General features: G+C 43.9%; 1 protein-coding gene across 3 annotated transcripts in view; it reads left to right on the top strand.

Moving 5' to 3' along the window:
• Positions 1 to 23,035, top strand: part of LOC144792107 (myoferlin-like) — a 3,514,236-nt gene that overhangs the window by 3,093,980 nt on the left and 397,221 nt on the right. For all 3 annotated transcript variants that reach the window (XM_078666976.1, XM_078666975.1, XM_078666977.1), the window contains one exon: positions 12,879 to 13,020. In XM_078666976.1, the coding sequence (XP_078523102.1) occupies positions 12,879 to 13,020 (142 nt within the window). The remainder of the gene's footprint in view (positions 1 to 12,878; positions 13,021 to 23,035) is intronic.

Here is a 23,035-nt window from a genome sequence, read left to right as displayed (position 1 = left end):
AGGTCCCCCTGTAGATAGGAACGTCGCCAGGCGCCACCTCCCAGCTCCGGGCGACCCTAGCTTCCTGTCCACCCACCCCACCCCGAGAGCCTGGTTATCCATGCCTCTACTTCCTAATTCGCATTCCCGACTGCACCCCCAGATCGGGAATCTAAAAGGTACGAACAGTTTGGTAAGAAACTGTTCTCATCCGTCAGTTGTGGGTTGCGGTCAGTCAACACCGCTTGCCTTTTGGGCAGTTATACCCACTCTCTGTGGGATACGTTTGCGGCCGTGCTGCCAGAGTGCCCGGAGGAGGCCCGGGGGAAGCTCGCTCAAGCCCTCGCGGAGGGACGATTCGCAGCACGGTATTCCTACGATGTGGGTTGGATACCACGGACTCGCTGGGCAGGGCGATGTCAATGACGGTGGCGGTACGCCGCCACGCCTGGCTGAGGTACGCCAACTTCTCGGCTGATGTCCAGAACACCCTCATGGACATGCCGTTTGATGGCAGCCACCTCTTTGGTGGCAAGGCAGATCATGCGCTTGAACGCTTCAAGGACTCCAGGGCTACAGCCAAGTCCTTGGGCCTCTCGGGCCAGCGTCAGCAGCAGTCTGCCTTTCACTCCTTTCGTGGCCAAGGAAGGGGTGTCCCCTCACGTCCTGCCAGCCACGGGCCGCAGACTACCATCCAGCGCGGTGGCGGACGTGATAACCACCGTGGCGGTGCCAGGGGACAACGGCAAGGCCAGTCCACATCCACCCCGCAGCATCTGCCTCAAAGCCTTCCTAGTTCGAGCTTTCAGGCCCATTCGACGGCAGTGGGGGGCCGGGTCCGCCTTCACCTCCTCCACTGGCATACCATCACATCGGACAGGTGGGTGCTGCAAATCGTCCAAACGGGCTACTCCCTCCCCTTCGAGGCGACCCCTCCAGCCATGCCACCGCAGTACCACCGCGTGTCGGGGGATCACTTGCAACTTCTGCAAGAGGAAGTATCGGCCCTGTTGGCCAAGGGGGGCATCAAGCGTGTTCCGGGGCCAGAAGTAGGGTGTGGTTGCTATTCCCACTACTTTCTGGTTCCCAAGAAGGGCAAAGGGGGCCTACACCCTATCTTGGACCTGCAGAACATCAACGGCTTCCTCTGGAAGGAGAAGTTCAAGATGCTGAATTTGGCTCAGGTCTTAGCTGCCCTGGACCCCGGAGACTGGATGGTAGCATTGGACTTGCAGGACGCGTATTTCCACATCCCCGTCCTGCCGGCCCACCGGCATTACTTGCGGTTCATGGTAGGCCACGAGCACTTCCAGTTCACGGTGCTCCCCTTTGGCCTTACCAGCGCCCCACGGGTGTTCATGAAAGGGATGGCGGTGGTCGCAGCTCACCTGCGCAGGTTAGCGGTGTCAGTCTTCTCCTACCTTGATGACTGGTTGTTGAAGGCGGGCTCGCCCCAGACAGTTGTCAGCCACCTCCAGACTACGGCCGACCTCCTGCACTTGCTGGGGTTTTCCATCAATGTGCCAAAGTCACACCTGTGTCCCTCTCAAAGGCTCCCCTTCATTGGAGCGTTTCTGGATTTGGCGCAGTTTCGGGTTTATCCTCCCGAACAGCGGGTTCGGGATATTCAGGCTCTGATTCAGATCTTTCAGCCTTTATCCCGGGTCCCAGGTTGACGCTGCGGCTTCTGGGGCTGATGGCCTCCTGCATCCTTCTGGTGCATCACACCAGGTGGCGAATGCGGGCTCTGCAGTGGGACCTGTAGTTTAAGTGGTCCCCGCATCAGGGCAACCTGTCCGACCATGTCCTGATCTCAGAGGGCACTGCAAGACAGTTGCAGTGGTGGCTCACAGACCGCGATTGGGTCAGCGGCAGATCCCTCTCCCTACCCCAGCTGGAGCACGTAGTTGTGACGGATGCGTCCCTCCTGGGCTGGGGGGGCCACATGGGAGAGGCGGAGATCAGAGGCCTCTGGTCTCCGGCAGAGTCCCGGCTCCACATCAACCTTCTGGAGCTGCGGGCGATACGGCTTGCACTGAAGGCATTTCTTCCCTCTGTCTGGGGAAGTGTAGTGCAGGTGTTCACGGACAAGACCACTGCCATGTGGTACTGCAACAAACAGGGCGGGGTGGGGTCGTGGACCCTTTGCCAGGAAGCTCTGCGCCTCTGGCAATGGCTGGAACACCAGGGCGTCACCCTGGTGGTTCAACACCTGGCAGGTTCCTTGAACGCCAGGGCGGACAAACTCAGCTGTCAGTGCATGATGGATCACGAATGGCGTCTGAACTCGGATGTGGCAAAAGGCCTCTTTCGCAGGGGGGAGAGTCTTGGTTAGATCTATTCGCCACAGAAGAGAACGCGCGTTGGAATTTCCAAGCCGGCACTCGCTCGGAGACGCTTTTCGTCACGAGTGGAGTTGCGGTCTGTTGTACGCCTTTCCGCCTATTCCACTTCTGCCCAGAGTGCTGAAGAAGATCAGGCATGACTGGGCCCAAGACATCCTTGTGGCTCCGGACTGAGCATGAAGGTACTGCTATCCCGAGCTACTCAGCATGTCAGTCGATCCCCGATTCGTCTGCCTCTTCGGGAGGACCTTCTGTCGCAGTAGCAGGGGACGGTTCTCTACCCAAACCTGTCCAGTCTCCACCTCCATGCGTGGAGATTGAGCGGTGACAGTTGAGGCCATTTGACTTGCCTCATGAAGTCTGTGATGTGATTGTGGCAGCCAGGCGTCCCTCCACAAAATCGGTATACGCATGCAGGTGGAATAAATTTGTGGCAAGGTGCACAGCATAGGCTGTGGATCCCCTTCTGCCCCTCTTTCAGAGGTTCTCCTCTTTCTTCTTTCTCTTGCCCAGCAGGGCTCTGCTCTGGGCACTATGAAGAACTTGGTAATTTTCGCTCTCAGGGAATACTTACTAATATAACAAGAACTTGGCACAGACTCTGAAAATATGAAAAAGACATCTTTATTAAACACAATTAAGTGAGGCTATGTCACCCAACTGCCTTAGCAATTGAATGAGGCAGTCTGCTGAATGGTCTCAGCACAGACCTTTTATACCATTTATTATGCCCTAGGCACACATTTTTCTTTGCAGTACATTATTGTTGGTCACTCCCAGGACGTGCACACACTGTACGATGACAAACCCACTTTTCAGTTTGTCCAGCCCAAAATTAATTATCAAACAAACCCATAATAAACATTCTTCTTTAGACAAGCTGGACAAGACCCATAATGAAAAGGCCCGCAGCCCACATCATAAATAGACCATAAAGAAGGAACAGGAACAGATAGGGGCAAGATAAAGTGGTGTGTGCGTGTACAATAAACATTGCAATGTCCTGCTCTTTGATCTCTATCTGACCAGCTGCCTAACAAGGAACTGGCTCAACGAGGTCAGCCTCGGGCAAGGGAGTCAGCTTTCGCCAGGTCATGCAGGAGTCAACACAAACCCATGTTAAGGTTATGTCCTTAAATACTTATTCTGCCACAGTGAGGGCCTACTGTAAGGGCAATCCACAAAATGGCTGCCGTTCACAAAATGGAAGCCAAGGGTTCAGTACGAAAATGACGATTTCGAGGTGAAATCGTTACTGGAATATGACGAAAATGCTTGTACATAGTGTACTAGCCATTCTCGGTCTTTTGATATAAAAATCGTCATGCTACGACAAAGTTTATTACACGAGTCCAGAATTTTCAGTACCACAGACGCTCCTTTTGCCCTTACATAGGCAATAACCTATACTCACGCTAGTCTGAGTCCAGGTCTATATTTATTAAATCATCAAGATGTTGTTGAAGCATAATCCTATTACTTAGCGACTCTCTCGGGACAGGTCTCCTTACACACGCAGTAGCACAAAGGCCATATATGGCAGGACCAAATAGGGAATGCCTCTATCTGTAGTATGTGGTACAAGACCACACACCCAACAATTAGTGATGTTCACTACTAACTGGTGTCGATGCAGAAACTACAACAAGAATTATCAGTAAACTCTGACCTTCTAACTAGTCCATGTTCAGGTAAAATCTGGAAAGAATGCAAAGAAGTAGAAGTAGGAAGAGACATAGGTTGGGAGGTGGGTACAGATGTGAATTGGGCAGCAAAAACAATCCCACCCATAAAAGACAATGCCATGTTTAAAAAACACTAGAAAACACGTCATTAAGAACATATAGACAAAGTAGTGACCGCTTATACAAATGAAATCATAATTTTTCACAACCCTAAGCAAAAGGTAGATCCTAAAATTATCTAGTAACATTGTAGGTTTTCCAATGCATTTTCTGTAATTTATTATATGTTCAAGTGAAACAGTGGTGACCCTCATTAATGCTCTGAGGTGAAAAGGGGATACTCTTCCACAGGAAATGGACTTTATTCTGCTTTTACTAAACAGAATACTACTTAAAAATAATGCCAGTTGAATAATAAAATCATTCTCCTAACACTTAGTCTATACAATCACACGGAAACCTCTTGTGAAACCAACTATGCCCAGAGTCTGTTCAAAAAGCCTCTCTGGCAGACTTCTATTGTCCAATCAAGTCTGCTCCCGTTGTTGCATGGGCCTTTGGATTCAGGCCTCCCATGCTCTTGATGTTCAGTATCTGTTGGAGTGCCCTCCTGGCAAACACTCATAGCTCATTCACAAAGTCTCAATGTCTCAAGGCAGTGCACCGTATCTCTCCTCTGCGGCAGCCACTACAAATATTGTGCGCTTCATTGATCAATGGGCACAGATCATCTCGTGCAGACCGGGGACCATTCTCAGACTCCAACACTCATCATTCAGTGTCAGAGGACGCTCAGGCTGCTCTTTCATGGGCACCAGAATGGAGTGCCTTTTGCCGCTCTTGGATCCTCCGGTGCACTGCACTTCCGTTGAAGCAAGGGAAAAAAGGGGGGTGCGTGGCCAAAACTCAGGCCAAGGGGCTCAAGGGACTGCACACTGTCAGAGGTTAACCAGCACATAACAGGCGCTCTTTTGCACTGAAATCTCAAGGGACTGTGGCAAAACCAGCTTCTGATTTTGAACGCCTTCTGATGAAGCAAGTGCGAAGCTTTAAACAGTTCATTGTACAACAAGGGGACTGCAAACAGGTGGCCTGCGATCTTCAAAGGAGTGGCCACACGCCATGGGACAATTCTGTGTTGGAATACACTGTCATTCTCAAAGGCAATACAAAAACAAAGGCAATAGGCAAAACAGTGCCTCTAGGCTCTTCAATTGGGTTTCCGTGTGAGAGCATATCTTTCATCATCATAGCGACATGGGAATTCTATCTGAATGGATGTCCTCACACATAGTGGCATCGTCTAATTGGGTAAACACTTTTTATCTCAATTATACATATAAGTGTTCCTAAAATCCTCATCTAGAACATCTTAAAAGCGGGATCACATACATATTATCATAATAATTGTGCATCAGGTGGGACTATGCAATACAAAAGCTAATTATCAAGATGTGGAAACAAAAGACAAGAACTAGAGAGTCCTGGTATTTCCATTATTAATAATACATCTGGTCCATCAAAAATTAAAGCAGTAAAAAGGAACTAAAAACCAATTTTAGAATAGGCATTGAAGTTGTCATTTTAAAAAACGTAATGTGTCTCCTATTGAGGTGGAAAGCTTGTCCTAACAGTCCAACAGTCAGACTGGAAAAACATCAGAATAGGCCTAAAGAAAATTCTTAGAAACCAGTCTAGTTATGCAAAAAGGGAATTATACATAAGATGGGGGTCCATGGTACATTACTGCAATCTGAAAGTGTGAACCTGAACAATATGCTAATAATAATAAAAAGCTGACTGGTGAAAGGAATACGGAAAAGAGAATAGGACACAGCTAAAAATCCCCAATAACTAGGCCTGATGTGCTTGGGTGATAGTCAGGTATGTGACAAAAAATGAAACCTGGTTTCTTTTACGGTCCAGAGCCATAGGAAGGCCACTTAGGAAGCAGAATAAAACTGACTAATGTGAAAGAAATTAGGTCACCATGTACAAGAGTCATAAATCTATAATTTATCCTTACGTCCAATCAGGATATATAATTTTAGGGCTGCCTGTTCCTTACAGGAGAGGGCAATATCGTGACTACAAATGACACAATTTGCTGTTTATTTTTCTTCAATACTTATAGCCAAATTTGACATACACTGGTGAAGTGTTGTCTGTCTGGTTCACAATATGAAAAAAAGAAAAAATCATATCTGTGAATTTTAGTATCAGCGAAAATTTTACCCAACTGTTGACAGCGACACGTATCGTCATACATGTCACAACAACACGGGTGAATTTGTAATAATTTTTTAAGCAGCAACATACAACATAAAACATGCAAAAACGCACAAAACGGACGTCAAGCCATCAGATATACTCGCTGTAAAACGATAGCATACATAAATGAGCGGTGACACATAATACTGTGTAAGGATACCCTCCTTTTTGACAGTAGATCCCCAATAGTGGGTATCTGCTGTCAAATACAACCAGCAAGAACAATTCATGATAGATCAAAATACACAAACATGAAAAACGCATGGACATTTTTTTTTTTTCAAAGGAGTTGCGCAAAAACACATCTTTGTCTAACCAACCAAACTCACGTGTCTTGTCTGCTTTAAATCACCCAGAATAATCCATGAATGGTCTGTAGGCAGAAGCAACAACAAAAAAAAACATACACAACACACAAGAGAGACATTTCTGACAACAAGCTAATTTCAATTATAACTTTTAATCAGAAGACAAAACATTATACACATTAAGAAACACAAAAATAAATTTCCATTACTTAACTGTTACCATCTTGCCAGTCACCTTGCAACATGAAGCCCTTTTGACTTTTTAGAGGTAAAATCCTTTCCCTGACACCTAAAATTAGCCTTGTGCCACAATCTCTATGATAAAAACTTCTTAATTGGCAAATCGTTCTTACTTATTCATGTAGGCTTCAAAATTTTAGTAAAAGGCTGCATCTTAATTTTTTGTCTAACACTTTTGCAACACTTCGTTTTCTGTCAAATAAAAACGACTAGCAGACATTATTTTTTAGAGCAAAAATACAAATGTCATGATGTTGGGACTTTTAAAGAAACCTTTCAAGAAACATCTATTTATATTTCCCTTTGGAATTAAGGGCCCGATGTAGGTAGCCCTTTACCGATCAGAATCGGCCGAAAATACCCATTTTCGGCCGTTTCCGATCGGTAAAGGGCCATGGAGATGTAGGGGCACATTTTCGGTAATTTTACCGATTCGTTATCATTACCGATTCGGTAAATATTACCGACTCGGTAAATTTACCTATTCGGTAATGATAACGAATCGGTAAAATTACCGAAAATGTGATGTAGGTAGCCTATGTTCCGGCAGCACATGGCTTACAGAATCGGTATTTTACCATGGAATACAAATCCATGGTAAAAAAACGATTCCTGTGTACATGCACATCTGTGCATGTACACATGTGCCATGTGACAGACAGACGTGCCCTTAGGGCATGTCTGTGTGCCACATTGCACACATGGCCGTTTTGGGGGTGCTAGAGGGTGTCAAAGTGACACCCCCTGCACCCTTGTGAATTCCTTAAATACCGATTGGGTAAATACCGAATCGGTAATGCCTAATCATTCCTATGGGCTTCAAGGCCCATGGGAAAGAATGGGCATTACCGATTCGGTATTTACCCAATCGGTAATTAATGAATTGTTAAGGATTCGGTAACGAATCCAGATGTTGGGACCTACATCCCATTTACCGATTTTAAAATACCGAATCGGTAAGATTCGGTATTTCAAAATCGGTAAATGGGATTTACCTACATCGGGCCCTAAGTCTTTAACTTTGAACCAGAAATTCGACCTTTCAGAGGCCTGTTTAGCAATGTTATTCTGCATTTCACAGAGACAAGGCTCGAATTTAAAAGGTCACAATGCCAACATGTCAGAGACAGAAGGCCTACTACATTTACTGTGAAGGGTTCACACATACCAGTTTTTAGAACAAATGTTTGCTACCACCCTACACAATGGTACTCATTTTAGCAACCTAACATTGATGAACGTCTGAAATGGGCCCTGCTAAATTTAGAACCTTCAACCCTGATATTAAACACAAAGTTCTGCACCGGGCACATTGGCTCAGCGAGCTATGAAAAACAACCTAACAACCCACAAGTTGGTATTATGCACAAATGTATGCATTTACTGAAAGCCAGAGACACTTTCAATCTATGGTAAATGACAAGAATCGGTGTTAAAAAACTATTTAACTCAATTTCGACTTTTATCTTTGGGGCACTTAAAAATAAATATCCTATAATTGTTTTACATATTAATCATCCTCAGGATGTTCTTTACACGTTACAGATATAGACATTAGTCATATCTCATGTAAATCCTTGGAAAAATAAGTTTTTTTACGCCTGCGCCAAGTGAAAACCAACATGTAAATTACCTAATTACACCGTAACACATAATTTAAATCAAATTTTAATACTAGGAGGTCATAGTATGAGTATTAAGCTTTATAAATATCAAAAAACGATTTTAAAAAACACTTATTTTTTCTCAAATAATTTTTCCTTAATTAATAATTTTTGGTTCAATGAAACCAATTATCTGTTTTTATGATAACTCCACATTTAAAGGTAAGCTGCATCCCTTGCCTATCATTTTTAGGTGCATTCATTTATGAGTCTACGCACAAAAAGCCTAACTGAAATCATGACATTTTTCGCGCCATTTTTAAAGGGCCATCAGTATTTAGCAAAAGAACCAAAAATATACTTTAAAAAAATTGCTTAAAGAGAAGAAACCCCATTTGGATGTCTTCCAGTGATACAAAGTGATGAACCTTATTTTTGTAACCCTCTAAACACTACTCTGAAATGAAAAAGATCCAACTGTGCTAAATAAACGTTCCAATGCTATTTATGGCCTTCGAAAAACAACATCTGCCTCCTTAAGGCAGGAAAGGCTGAAAACCTGAAAGAGTGCTGAAACCTGAGCACGCTTTTAGTTTTACTGAAAACAGACATTTCAAGTTTTTAAAAATTCGCGTGCAAAAAGATGCATTTAAATCTAGCAAGAAAAAAATTCACTTTTTAAAAAAGTGTTTGCCTTTTACATGTACACAATGCATGTAAGTAAAAAAACCTACAAATTCGTTTTGCTACAAAAGACACAATTATTTTTGAGGCCTTCATATTCTTAGTGCATGTGAATTTTAACATCTATTTTAAGCATTTAACAGTTTGCACATATGCGTTTTTGCTTAGTCTGTAAATTAAATAGCAACACATAGCGATTTTTAGCATGTGACATAGAAAATTGCTGGAGTGTTATTTAATTTCTACTTAATATTAATTAATCTGACATTTTACTTAACAGACTGAAAACATCAAGAAACCTACAAACACATTGAGCTCATTGCAGACATAAAGAGAAAAGATTTAAACACTCAGGACACACAATACAGTGCTATAGCTATTACTGAAGTTACACTAATGAGAAAAACCACATAGACATTGAAACAACACATTGAACCCACAAATCGACACTCAGGACGAAAATAAAGCCATTTGTAAATACTAGCTAAGTCATATTTACAAGAAACACATATTATGTCATATTTTAATTCCCTGGGGATACAAAATCACCAAAGAAGAAATATGTTTTTATAAATCTAAACCTATTTAGATTTCCCTCTTAGGGGAAGCCGGCTTATCCAAACGTATACAAAGTTGGCCAACACAAATCTCCAAATTCGCTACGATCAGGCATCTTATAGCTCACTAATCTAGCTTCAAACTTCAAGGGGCTATCTCTATCGATACACTCGTAAATATACAAGACCCTCGGTTTTTGAAAATTGCAATATTCAAATAAAACTAAGGACAAATCAAACAAAGAACCAATCAAAATCCAAAAATCAAAGAACAAAGGACTGGAAGCGACCCACTTATTATACTTAACTCTTACTTTTACTAATCAAAAATGTTATGCAGATTCTAACTGTCAAGTTCTACATGACCTAACGGTCTTTATAAGAATACTCACGCCAAAAAGGTTATCAGTCAGGAGTGGGGGATCAAAAATCAGGAAGGTAGAAATAAACTGGGCTGCAGAATCAAAGAATCTCCAGAAACCCCGTGCACAGAGTACCGTCTTAGTAGAATCTTGTTCTGTCCTCCTCAGTTTATTTCAGTCTCCTGGCATGATCACTCCCACAGAAAGTCACTTCTCTGATGATCCCCGCGTTAGGGCGCCAACTGAAGAACTTGGTAATTTTCGCTCTCAGGGAATACTTACTAATATAACAAGAACTTGGCACAGACTCTGAAAATATGAAAAAGACATCTTTATTAAACACAATTAAGTGAGGCTACGTCACCCAACTGCCTTAGCAATTGAATGAGGCAGTCTGCTGAATGGTCTCAGCACATACCTTTTATACCATTTATTATGCCCTAGGCACACATTTTTCTTTGCAGTACATTATTGTTGGTCACTCCCAGGACGTGCACACACTGTATGATGACAAACCCACTTTTCAGTTTGTCCAGCCCAAAAGTAATCATCAAACAAACCCATAATAAACATTCTTCTTTAGACAAGCTGGACAAGACCCATAATGAAAAGCCCCTCAGCCCACATCATAAATAGACCATAAAGAAGGAACAGGAACAGATAGGGGCAAGATAAAGTGGTGTGTGCGTGTACAATAAACATTGCAATGTCCTGCTCTTTGATCTCTATCTGACCAGCTACCTAACAAGGAACTGGCTCAACGAGGTCAGCCTTGGGCAAGGGAGTCAGCTTTCGCCAGGTCATGCAGGAGTCAACACAAACCCATGTTAAGGTTATGTCCTTAAATACTTATTCTGCCACAGAGAGGGCCTACTGTAAGGGCAATCCACAAAATGGCTGCCGTTCACAAAATGGAAGCCAAGGGTTCAGTACGAAAATGATGATTTCGAGGTGAAATCGTAACTGGAATATGACGAAAATGCTTGTACATAGTGTACTAGCCATTCTCGGTCTTTTGATATAAAAATCGTCATGCTACGACAAAGTTTATTACACGAGTCCAGAATTTTCAGTACCACAACTATCAAGGGCTACCTCTCTGCCATTTTGGCCTGCTTAAGGCTTCCTGATCAGCCTTCTCTTTTGAAGTCCCTGGTTGAAAATAGATTCTTGAAGGGCATCACTCACATGTTTCCTCCTGTTCCTTTCGTGATGCCTCAGTGGGACTTGAACCTTGTTCTGACTTTTTTGATGTGCGCTCCTTTTGAGCCACTTCCCAATTGCCCTCTTCGTCTTCTAACTCTTAAGATTGCATTCCTGGTTGCCATCACCTCTGCCAGGAGAGTGAGTGAGCTCCAGGCTCTTTCTTTCAAACCTACTTTCCTTTCTGTCCATCCGGATAAGGTTGTTTTAATAAAGCATCCCTCTTTCCTGCCCAAGGTAGTCACAGCCTTCCACATCGGGCAGTCTATCACCTTGCCCACCTTCTTTCCGTCTCCGCATCCCTCGAAAGAGAAAGAAAGGCTCCACCGTCTTGACCCAAAACGTGCGCTCTCTTTCTATCTGGACCGCACACGCCAGTTCCGGGTGGATGACCAGCTCTTTGTTGGTTACGTGGGCGCGAAGAAGGGACGGGCGGTGCACAAACAAACCATCTCTCGGTGGGTCATCTTGTGCATCAAGGTTTGCTACTCCTTGGTGAAAAAGAAGCCTCCTGTTGGGCTGAGGGCCCATTGCACTCGGGTCACGGCGGCTACTACTGCCCTGGGTCGAGGAGACCCCTTGCAGGGCATCTGTCAGGTAGCTACGTGGGCCTCGCTGCACACGTTAGCTAAACACCACTACCTGGACAGCCAAGTCCGGAGAGATGGCTTCTTTGGCCGTTCCGTTCTCCAGGACTTTCTGGTGTGATCTTGGTTTGCAGACCCACCACCGGGGTTGGTATTGCTGGGGTATCTATTCTAAGGTAAGGAATCTAACTAACGTGCTTCTTTCAGATGAACAAGTTACTTACCTTCGGTAACGATATATCCGTAAGAAACATTAGTTAGTTAGATTCCTTACCGCCCCACCCATCCTCCCTGTTCTGCAAACTGAGATCTAGGGTTAAGGTTCATCCCTTTGAGGGCCCTAGTTTCATGGCACCAGTGTCGGTTTTTATCATGGCTCTGCATTTCTGGCGCAGAAAAGCTGTGTATAAGAACTGACGACAGCGCGCGAGGGCGGCGTCTAAGTACTCCGACAACGTCATTCTGGCGCCAACAACGCCGACGACGGACGCGGAGCCACAGACGACGCCTACCGACGCGCAGGGGTACTGCTACGCAAAATTTTCCGGATCCAGTCTGACGCCTGGGGGTTATTCTAAGGTAATGAATCTAACTGACTAATGTTTCTTACAGATGTATCATTACCGAAGGTAAGTAACTTGTACGTCACGTCCTGAGGGGAACACCAATGGCACGAAGCTGCACTGGCCACCTACTTGGGTACAGGAGTACTGCTTTAAACTTTCCTGATCCATTCTGGCAACTGGGGAATATTCACAAGATGAATAATCTGTAGGTAGATAGAGTATCCACCAGAGTTACCAAAATAAAGTAACTTAATTTTGTTCTCTCAGCTCTAGCACCAGAATACTCATTATTAGGTAGCTGTTTTCACTTTACAGATACTTATCATCATCATCATCATCAGATGTGCAATATATTAATTGCTGTTTACACTTGAGATGACACATTATTCTAAATAAATGTGCTGTAATCTGTAATTTTCACTGGATTTTTCAGCTGCAAAATGTTTGTTTGTATGTTAGCTTAACAAGCATACTCTTTTTGTCTTAGATGGTTGGATGGCCTGGAGGACAACAGCCAGCGTACAGATGTTCACTATCGTTCTCTGGAAGGCGAAGGAAACTTTAATTGGAGGTTCATCTTTCCTTTTCAATTTCTGCCCAAGGATCAGATGTTAGTCCTGAATGAGAAGGTGAATCATAAGGAGATAACAACTTTATTTATTTATTTAAGAAGTTTTATATAGCGCTAGCCTGACCGGAAGGTATCGCAGCGCTTCACAACAAGTAGAGAGCAGTGCAAAAGAAAGCAAATATAATACAGTCAGCAAGTCATTCAGGGTACGAGTCGTAGTAGAGAGGGTGCTGACGAGTTCCAAGAAAAAGGTCTTGACAAACTGCATCGTAGAGGAGAGCAGTGGCGTTTTAAAGACTCCGAGCTGTTCCTATCTGTTCGATAGGGAGCGGTCGAGAAAAAGGATGTTGAGCTGGCTTTGGAATTTAGGGAAGGAAGGAATAGTTCTGATGTGGGGGGGATAGAGTTCCATATTTTGGGAGCATTTCCGGCAAAGGACCTGACCGCAGTTTTTTGTTTTCGTGCTTTTAGCGGGATAAGAAGTAGGGTGTTAGAGCTTCTGAGAGTCCTGTTCTGACCCGCTTTTTTGAGTTTGGATGCCAGATATTCAGGTTTGTCTGTGTGAAGGGCGTTGTGGGTGAGGAAGGCTGTTCTAAAGTTTGCCCGCATTTCTAATGGTAGCCACTTGAGTTCTTTTAGTGCCGGAGAAATGTGATCAAATTTCTTTATTCCAGTGACCATTCTGAGGGCCGCGTTGAGGGTTGTTTTCAGAGGAGCAAGGCGAGTTTTGGCTATTACCGAGAGGATTGCATTTCTATAGTCTAGTCGTGACAACACCAATGTTGGGTTTTACCAAAAGGTTGGGGGGCAGGCCAATGGAAGCACTTTTGAAGCTCTATAACACCAAGTGTATTCCCATTGCCACCTATGGGGCCGCCCTGTGGGGCTACGTTACTCAAGATAAAATCCAAAGGGTAGAAAATAGGTTAATTAGACTATTGCTCTCAGTTCCAAAATCGACCCCTACGTTCTCTATTCATGAGGAAGTAGGCCTGGGTTATATTACAGACAAGCTGAATCTGGCACCTCTTTTACTTTGGGCAAGGACATGGCTGAATCCAGAATTAACTTTAAACCATCTTATTCTGGAGGACGTCATGTCTTTGGACCATGCCATGAAAATACCTTGGTTGAAGTTCTTAAAAAACACATTTTCAGCCTTAGGTAGAGTGGAACTTTTTTTATCTCCTCATAACATTAAGAGAGAGGACGTAAAGTGGATTAAAGTCCATTTTACAGATAGGGCCCGCCTTAATAGAGAGGGGAGGGAAATAATGAAACCATCTATAAGAGCTCACGCTATGTTAATCACTACCCCAACCCTGGAACCATACCTGAATTTTGTTACAAGACCCCTTCATAGATTTTTATTAACGAGATTCAGGTTTAATCTGATTCAATTTTCTCTAGGTTATTACCCATTATGGAACCATTCGAAAGATGCACCCCCTTGTGACTGTGATAAATTCTCTGAGCAGGATACCATGCATTTTACGATGTTTTGTGGGTTTTATACTGCTGCTAGGAAAAAATATCTATTACCTGTGCTGAGGGAGGCGGGTTTTATTCAAGTTAGATCTGCTTTAATTTACCTCCAGATGTTGGGCAATATTTACATTACTTTTAGTGTTGCCAGTTTCCTAGAAGAAGCTTTTCGTTCTAGAAAAAAACGAACTCCACTGAACATTTTATTGTAAATAAGGTATCTTTTATTAGTGTTAGACACAATGTAGCTTAGCCAATTTTGGGTTTGCCCTGTTGTTGTATTATGTTATTATGTATTATGTTATTATTATTTTATAAAATAATAAAATAATATATATAATAATATCTGATTATTCACTTCCTCCAATTCGAGCTCATCCACACTTCGTTTCACCCCTCTTGCATTCACTTCATACTTTCTGGTGTGCTTACGGCATTTGCAACAGACAAAATAAAAATTGATAGAGCGCGCGAGGTCACCCAGCCAATGATTCCGCCGTTTCCGGCTTCAGGGCCCATATACTTTCAATTCACACTATTCATTGACAGGGCGACTTCACGGGCTGCTACCAATTGTGTGTGTTCCCTACTGTTATTACTTAGTGTACCCGACTTACCATCCACCGACACGGGTACCTATGACTTCAATGGATCAGGGGCCTAGCTGTAAAAGGAAAGGCAGCAAATGCAATTTCAAATGACATTCAATACTGTTGTAAATGACCACGGACAACTGGAAGTTTTAAAATGTTTATCTAAAGTTCGTTATCATCAAGCATTAGACTTACAAGAATAAGGCAATCAATAACCAAGATAATGAAAAGTACATAACTATAGAGAAATAAAGTCAGGGTAACCATTTAAATGCAATTATGAGATAAAGAGAAAATGCTATGTATTCAAGGCAATGAGTTTTCAGACAGTTTAAGTAAGGCCGTTCTAGACCATATCAGAAAATGACAAACTGCAATGCAAAATATGATTTCCAAGAGGTAGGATAGCATAGGAACAATTTAAGAATATATGTACTTTAACTTTATGATTCAATAGTTTGCGGCAAAAGCATGGAAAAATCAACATGTGCAAAGATGTGTCTTTATTGAAGCAAAAGACTGAAATATAGAAAGGTGCAAGTTTAAAGAACTTAGAGCAGTATTTACCTAGACTGGTGTGGAAACCAAACCCTGGCCACGGGTCAGTTAAGGACAGGAAACCCTCAAGGAAGGATACCCCTCAAAGGACATCAGGTGCAGAATGGACACCCAGGACAGGACAGGATACCCTCAGATTAGGAATCAGGACAGGACCTCAGGACAGGACAGCAAACCCTCAGGACAGGACCGCTCAGGACAGGACCGCACCCGCAGTTTGGAAGCAACGCCTGCGCTCCACCCTCTCTGCAGCTATCGATCAAGACCCCGATTGGGTCAGTGAACTCCCAGCAAAGTGCTCCGCCAGCACTTTAAGGTTCAGTAGAACCTTAGTCTATGGTCAATTTCGGACAGAGTGCTCCGCAGCGCTCTGTATCTTCAGTCACCTATTGAGTACGATGGGTCAGTGACAGGTCAGCTAAACCAGACAAGTCGGACAATTCCCTAGGTGAACCCAGGGTAGATATACTGTTTTGGGACAGGGCACCACCCCCCAAATGTTGCAAATTGTCAGAATCCCCAATTTCGATTGGTCCTAAGGTAGGCTTTGGGTAACACACCAATCATAACACACTATTTGGATGCTTCATTTACATATCTGGGTACCGCCTAGCAAGATTGGGGTTCCCATGAGAAACTGTGCAGAAATACGAGTGACAATTAACATTGTTGCCGAATTAGGACAACTGGCTCCGTTTTCCTGGGTTTTCAGGTCAGTTCTCAGGAGCATCTTGCCCATCACTGCCAGCTGGCTAAGTTCCATCAGCCAAAGTTGTCAGGTCCCCGGAAAGTCGCATATGCGCAGAAGGGACCTCCAAGATGGCTCTCGGTACAGACAGACCCACATTTCCCGCAGTACATGAAAAGTAAGCGAGAACAAATTAATACATAGAAATAACATTATGAAAACACATCATTTGGTTTTGAACTTTCAACTTATCACTACAAAATATACTTATGCAGTCTAAATGTTAGCTACATATAACAGGCACAAGAGCAGTGGCACGAGCAGTACCACGTTACTGGCAAGGCTATGTATTACGCATGCGCATAAATTTCCCTCCACTTCTGCAGACCCGTCAGGACACGTGAGTGTGACTGACGCATGCGCAGTAACTAAATACAAGCGGCGGCCATATTTTACGGACACGGACTAAATTCATTAGGAATACACATAGGCAAGCTTCTTAATCCTTATTCAAACTTAATATAAACGTTAGTAAGACGTACACTTATTACCTTGTTACACATAAACGAGGTTCATGAATACAGCAAGTCGCAAAATATGCGAAGCTTTGCTTCATCAATCCCCTCTTTGATGATATTTACTATCATCACAAAATTTAATGGAACCAGATGCCAACTTTCTTTCACACTTTGTACAATTCTATCTCTTCCAGCAATTTCTCCAGTTTCTCCCTTTCAGTTTTGGTAGGGTGAGAATTTTTCACCTTTTTATAGATCTGATTATTCACTTCCTCCAATTCGAGCTCATCCACACTTCGTTTCACCCCTCTTGCATTCACTTCATACTTTCTGGTGTGCTTACGGCATTTGCAACAGACAAATATGAAAAATAGGATGAGACCTATAATTCCAATTGGCATCAGTACTTTAAACATTAAGCCTTTACCTATACTAGCGAACCAATGACCTACATTTGAGAGACCATCTACCAGTCTCTTCCAGGCACTATCAACCTCGAGTGGTCTGAGTTCTTTTGCCAAATTAGTAATGTTTCTCACATATCTTTTGAGCTGCACACTTTTGTCCGGAATATAAGTGCAACAATGTTGCGCCTTCAACATCCGGCAGACTCCGCCCTCTTTCGCCAATAAGGTATCAAAAGCAAGTCGATTCTGTAAAACCATTGATCTGATCGCAACCATTTCGGTATTGACCAGCAGAAATCCATGAGCTGTCTCAGTCGACAACACATCCACTATAGTGGACAATTTGCAAATTCTGTGAGTGTTCAGAACCACTCCCACTCCAGGTATCAGTGCACTGAAAATACTACCCATAATTTCACCTATACTTTCTCTTTTACTACGCACTAAGCCATTAGTATTTTCACTGCTTCCAGCGACTCCATTCACATGGTATATTTTCGGGAAGACAATGCCAAAATAGCAACTTCCATACCAGTGATCCGGCAATTTGAAATAAGCCTTGTCCCCACATATATAATATATTCCAGGAAACACAGGCTCTGACCCATTTTTGAAACCCCAACCTCCAATTACCTTGTAATTATGTTCGCATTCACTGGAACCAATGAAAATGTTATTATAATAGCTAGTCTTCTCGCGGTGAAGACATAGCTTGCCTTTCTTTTCAAAATCCAGCAACAGAGCAGGACCCGCCCCACCAGTTGAGGTGCCTTCCATGTTCTCTGCCCACCTTGGCTTTTTCTGACTTTCGTCATTAGCCTTCTTTTGTATTTTAATTCTCCTTTTCTCTGCCATGTTTAGGAACATCTTTTCCTGCTCATGCAAAGAACAAGTCAAGTTATCTCTGTGTGCTTCACCTATGTCAATATCACCAATAGTCAGGAAATAGTCTCCCATATATCGTATCACGTCACTTTTGGTATGTACAGGATTCAAGTTCCCACGTATAGGAAGTTCAGAAAAGATCACGTCATTATTAGAGTAATAGTACTGTAACGGTCCTCTTTTGTAAAATAAACTAGCTAAAATGCTACAGGAGATTCCATATGTCAATGGCAAGTGATGGTATGTCACGCCTTCAGCCACAGAAGTAGGTAGCTTCATGCAGACATAGCAATCTTCAATTTCCATAGTCTCTACATAGTGTATTAATAAGTTTGCGAAAACATTTAAGCGTGTCCTGTTTTTAATTCCATGATAATGTAGTTCTCCCTCATCTGATGCTTCTAAGTTCTGTTTTGTTTGTCTCAGTGCTCTCTCATGTCTAGCTACACTCTGTGTTGTCAGCTCTTCACTGTCAGTATTTACAATTTCAGTAGGGACAATATTAGTATCTTTGCTTACAGCAAAGGGAATGAAAATTGTTAGTCCTATCCAGAGTAATATCAGGACAACTATACTACAGACACATACCTTGCAGCAAGTTTTGCAACTGCTGCGACTAGGTCTACCATTCACGTTTGAATCAGACATTTTGGCTTCAGAAGAAGTTTCTCGACCCCTCTTTGTGACTTTACACGAGTATCTTACTTTGTGCAAATTCACGGTGGCTCGTCTTCTTCTTCGTCAGAGTACTCAGGGACGGGCTCTCTGTCGCTTACGTCAGTGATATCGAGATCTTCAAGTTCTTCTAACACAAGTGTCCATTCAGGTGACTTGTACTTTTTGTTTTGTCTCTTTATCCGATCACTCCTTCTTTTGGAAGTGTCTTCTGGTTGTTCTGCTATGCGAGCACTTCTCCTTTCTTCTGCACGTTTTTCTTCTACTGTTTTTATTCTCAGTCTCAATTTCTTTATGTATCTAGGTTCAAGATGCTTTCTTTTCTTAAGTCTTTTGGTTGGTACTTGGACTTCGTTTTCTTCTCTTGCCCTCTTATTTTCATTAGCTTGGGGCAATTCTGCTTCAGTTTCTTCTTCTTCTATCTGACTAATTCCAGGGCTAGCATATGTTTCTTCTGCCTGGTTACTAATCTGGCCTTGTTTAGGTAAATTGTGTGTTTGCTCTTCAAGTGTCTCTGACTCTGTTTCCTGAACACGTTCTTCTAATTCTATCTGATCCTGTTCAAGCACTTCGATCTCTGGACTTTCTTCTGCTCGAACTATTACACTATGTCTAGTCTGTCCCTTCCCGATATCAGGAGTCAGTGGAGGTGTATCGAACACTTGCTCTGTATCCTTCACTTGTTCGGTATCGGGCACTTGTTCAGCATCGGGCACTTGTTCAGTCTTATTCACTTGTTCTGTGTCAATCACGTGCTCTGTCCCTGTCTGACCTTCTCCTTCCTCAGTTTTGATGTGAATCTCAAGATTCTGAGGTTCTTCGCCTGTGCCTTGCTTTTCCTCTCTAGTCCACTCTCTACCTTCCCAAAGTCTCTCACTTGTTCGAATGGGGTCTTCAGTGAGGTCAATCAATGGAATCCACTCTTCTGGCCATATGCTTGGCAGCTCGTCTTCAGCTACTTCTGGCTCAGCTTCTTGGACCCCTTCAGCAGGCTGGACTCTTGGTAGTTCGTCATCAACTATCCTTGGGCCAACGTCTGCTGATTCTGCAGCTCGACTGGTACTGGGCTGTACGTCGTCAGCTACTTCCGGTCTGGCTCCTGCAGAGTCCTCTGCTGGACGTCCTTCTGCTTCAGGCACCTCGTCTGGTGGTACCTTCTGGGTGTGGCTGGTGTGTATCCAACGCGGAACCCCTGCACACTTGACTGCTGTGGTAGTAACCAGAATCACCTGACGTTTTTCTCCCCACCTTGGCTCCAGGCAGCTCTTCCGAGTATGCTTCTTTATCTTCACCCAGTCCCCCGGGACCAGTTTGTGGAGAGGAGTCGTTGGATTGAGGATGGCGTCTTCTCCGATCTGGCGAGAGATAGAACGCACTTGGTCACCCAATCTCTTGCAGTATTCAAGCACCAAATCATCAGTAATACTCAACAGTTTGCTTCCTGGTACCCATGCTTGTCTCATCACTCTTCCCATAATGATTTAATGGGGACTTAGGCCTGTCTTGCGATCAGGAATACTTCTGAGTCCCATCAGGACCAGGGGCAGGGCCTTTACCCAGGTCAATTTCGTTGCATCACACAGTTTTGCTAGTCTGTTCTTGATAGTTCCATTTATTTGTTCCACTACTCCAGAAGCCTCTGGACGGTAGGCACAGTGAAGCTTTTGTGAAATTCCAAAGGCCTTACATAGTTCGTCGATCACTGCATTCTGAAAATGTGAGCCTTGATCTGATTCAATAGTGACTGGAACCCCGAACCTAGGTATCAGTTCTTTTAATAAACACTTAGCTACTGTTTTTGCGTCATTTTGGGGAGTAGGGAAAGCTTCCACCCACTTAGAAAATAAACAGACCATGACAAGGACATATCGCTTCCCTTCACAACGGGGCATGGTGATGAAATCAACCTGTATCCTTACAAAGGGACCCCCAGACCTCCCAATTTTCCCCAGTTCCACCACAGTCCTCTTCCCTGGGTTCATCTTTTGACATGACAGGCACCTCTGGCAGAGGGACTCTGCTACTTTCCTGAACTTTTTACTGTACCAAGTCTGTTGGAACACTAGAATCATGGCGTCCCTACCAATGTGTGATCCTTCATGTATCAACCTCGCCATTGTGCTAAGTAGGTGTCTAGGCAGCACAGGCATACCAGTTGGACCTAGAATGACACCATCCACACGTCTTGGTCTACACCCATCGTCCTTCCACTTCTCTCTTTCTTGCCAAGGTGCCGCCTGCTGCCACTCTTTCACTTCATCCCATGTAGGTACTTCTTCAAACACCGTAAGCTGGCAGCTGGTTCCTGGCCCCCCTCGTTTTGGATTTACGATATACCGATCTCTTGCGCACCATTGGGCCACTCGATCAGCATAATCGTTTCCCAGTGATACTTTGTCCATGCTCTTCTTATGAGCAGCACATTTTACCACTGCCAGTTCCTTTGGTAACTGGATGGCCTCTAAAAGGTCCTGAACAACCTTTCCATTTCGAATAGGGGTACCTGATGAAGTCAGGAACTCCCTCTGTAGCCACAACTGGCCAAAGTCATGCACGACCCCATAACAGTACTGACTGTCAGTATACACTGTTATGCGTAGGTTCTTCCCAATTTGGCAAGCTTTTATCATAGCAATCAATTCGGCTACTTGTGCAGACTTGATGTGATATAGATAACCTGCTTCCTCAATTTTCTCTAAGGACACTACTGCATAGGCAGCACTCAGGCCTCCTTGTTCATGCCTTAGACACGAACCATCCACAAAAAGTTCTTTATCATGCACAGGCAACGGCGCTTCTTTTATGTCTGGGCGTGGCTTGGTGTTGAATTCCGTTAAGTCTATGCAATCATGTTCATCATCCACCCCCCCTCCATATCCTTTGGGTCGGGGAGTAGGGTGGCTGGGTTCAGAATACTGCACCTAACAATGTTTAAATTTGCAGCACCCACAAGAATCCTCTCATATTTAGTCAGCCGACTAGGGGTGAGATACTGAGTTTTTGTTCTGGTCAACAAAATTACCACTCCATGTGGGACATACACAGTTACCGGATGTCCCATGACAATTGACTCACTCTGCTCTAAACTGGCACAGGTAGCAGCTACTGCTTTCAAACAACCTGGTAATCCAGCAGCCACTGGATCCAGGGTGGCAGAGAAATATGCCACAGGCCTTCTGGTTGTGCCATGTTCTTGAGTTAGGACAGACAACGCGCAATTATCGCGAGTGTCACAGAACAGGGCAAATTCTTTGGAATAGTCTGGCATTCCCAATGCAGGGGCTGTACACAGACAATCTCGCAGTTTCGTGAAGGCTGTTAAGCTTTCATCATCCCATTCTACAACATCTGGAGTTCCTCTCTTGGTCATTTTTATCAAGGGCCTAGCTAGGACTGCAAATCCCAGAATCCACTGCCTGCAGTATCCTATCACACCCAGGAACATTCTGATCTCTTTCTGAGTACGGGGCAACTGCATCTTTTGAATTATTCTCACTCTTTCCGATGTCACTTTTCTGACACCTTTTTCTATCTGGTGCCCCAGATATTTCACCGATTTTGCACAGAACTGTAACTTGTCAGGGGCCACTTTATGTCCCTTCTCACACAGGTGATTCAGTAGGGCAATGGTGTCAATCACACAATCCTTATGACTTTTAGACGCCACCAAGAGGTCGTCTATGTATTGCACTAAGACAGAGTTCCCAGGTAAGACCAAAGTTTCCAAACATTTTTTCAAGATCTGATTAAAGATAGAGGGGCTCTCTGTATACCCTTGAGGGACCCGGTTTCAGCAATACACGTGACCTTCGAAGGCAAATGAGAAAAGAAATTTGCTATCTGGATGCAAGGGAATGGAAAAGAATGCATGACACAGGCCTATCACAGTGAACCATTCAGCATCCCAGGGAATCTGATACAGAATCACTGCTGGATTCGGGACAATAGGGCAGCAGGGGACTACTATCTTGTTGATTTTTCGTAGATCCTGCACTACTCTGTACTTGCCACTAGGCTTTTTAATGCCCATAATCGGGGAGTTACATGGGCTACTCATTACTTCCTGTATGATGTTTCCTTCTAGCAATTTCTGTATTTCCAGAGTAACACCAGCTTTCACTTCTGCATTCATTCTGTAGGGTTTAGTATTGGGGTATACTGCATTGTCCTTGATGGCTATCTGTATGGGGTCCACATTTTTCATTAACCCTACATCTTTCCCAGTAAAGTCCCACACCTCTGGCTTCACTGCTTCTTGGAGTTC

This window comes from Lissotriton helveticus, chromosome 11, assembly GCF_964261635.1.
Source record: "Lissotriton helveticus chromosome 11, aLisHel1.1, whole genome shotgun sequence".
NCBI classification, from domain to species: domain Eukaryota; kingdom Metazoa; phylum Chordata; class Amphibia; order Caudata; family Salamandridae; genus Lissotriton; species Lissotriton helveticus.
The sequence above is the reverse complement of the archived record's forward strand: the minus strand, read 5'-3'. Positions and strand labels throughout refer to the sequence as shown.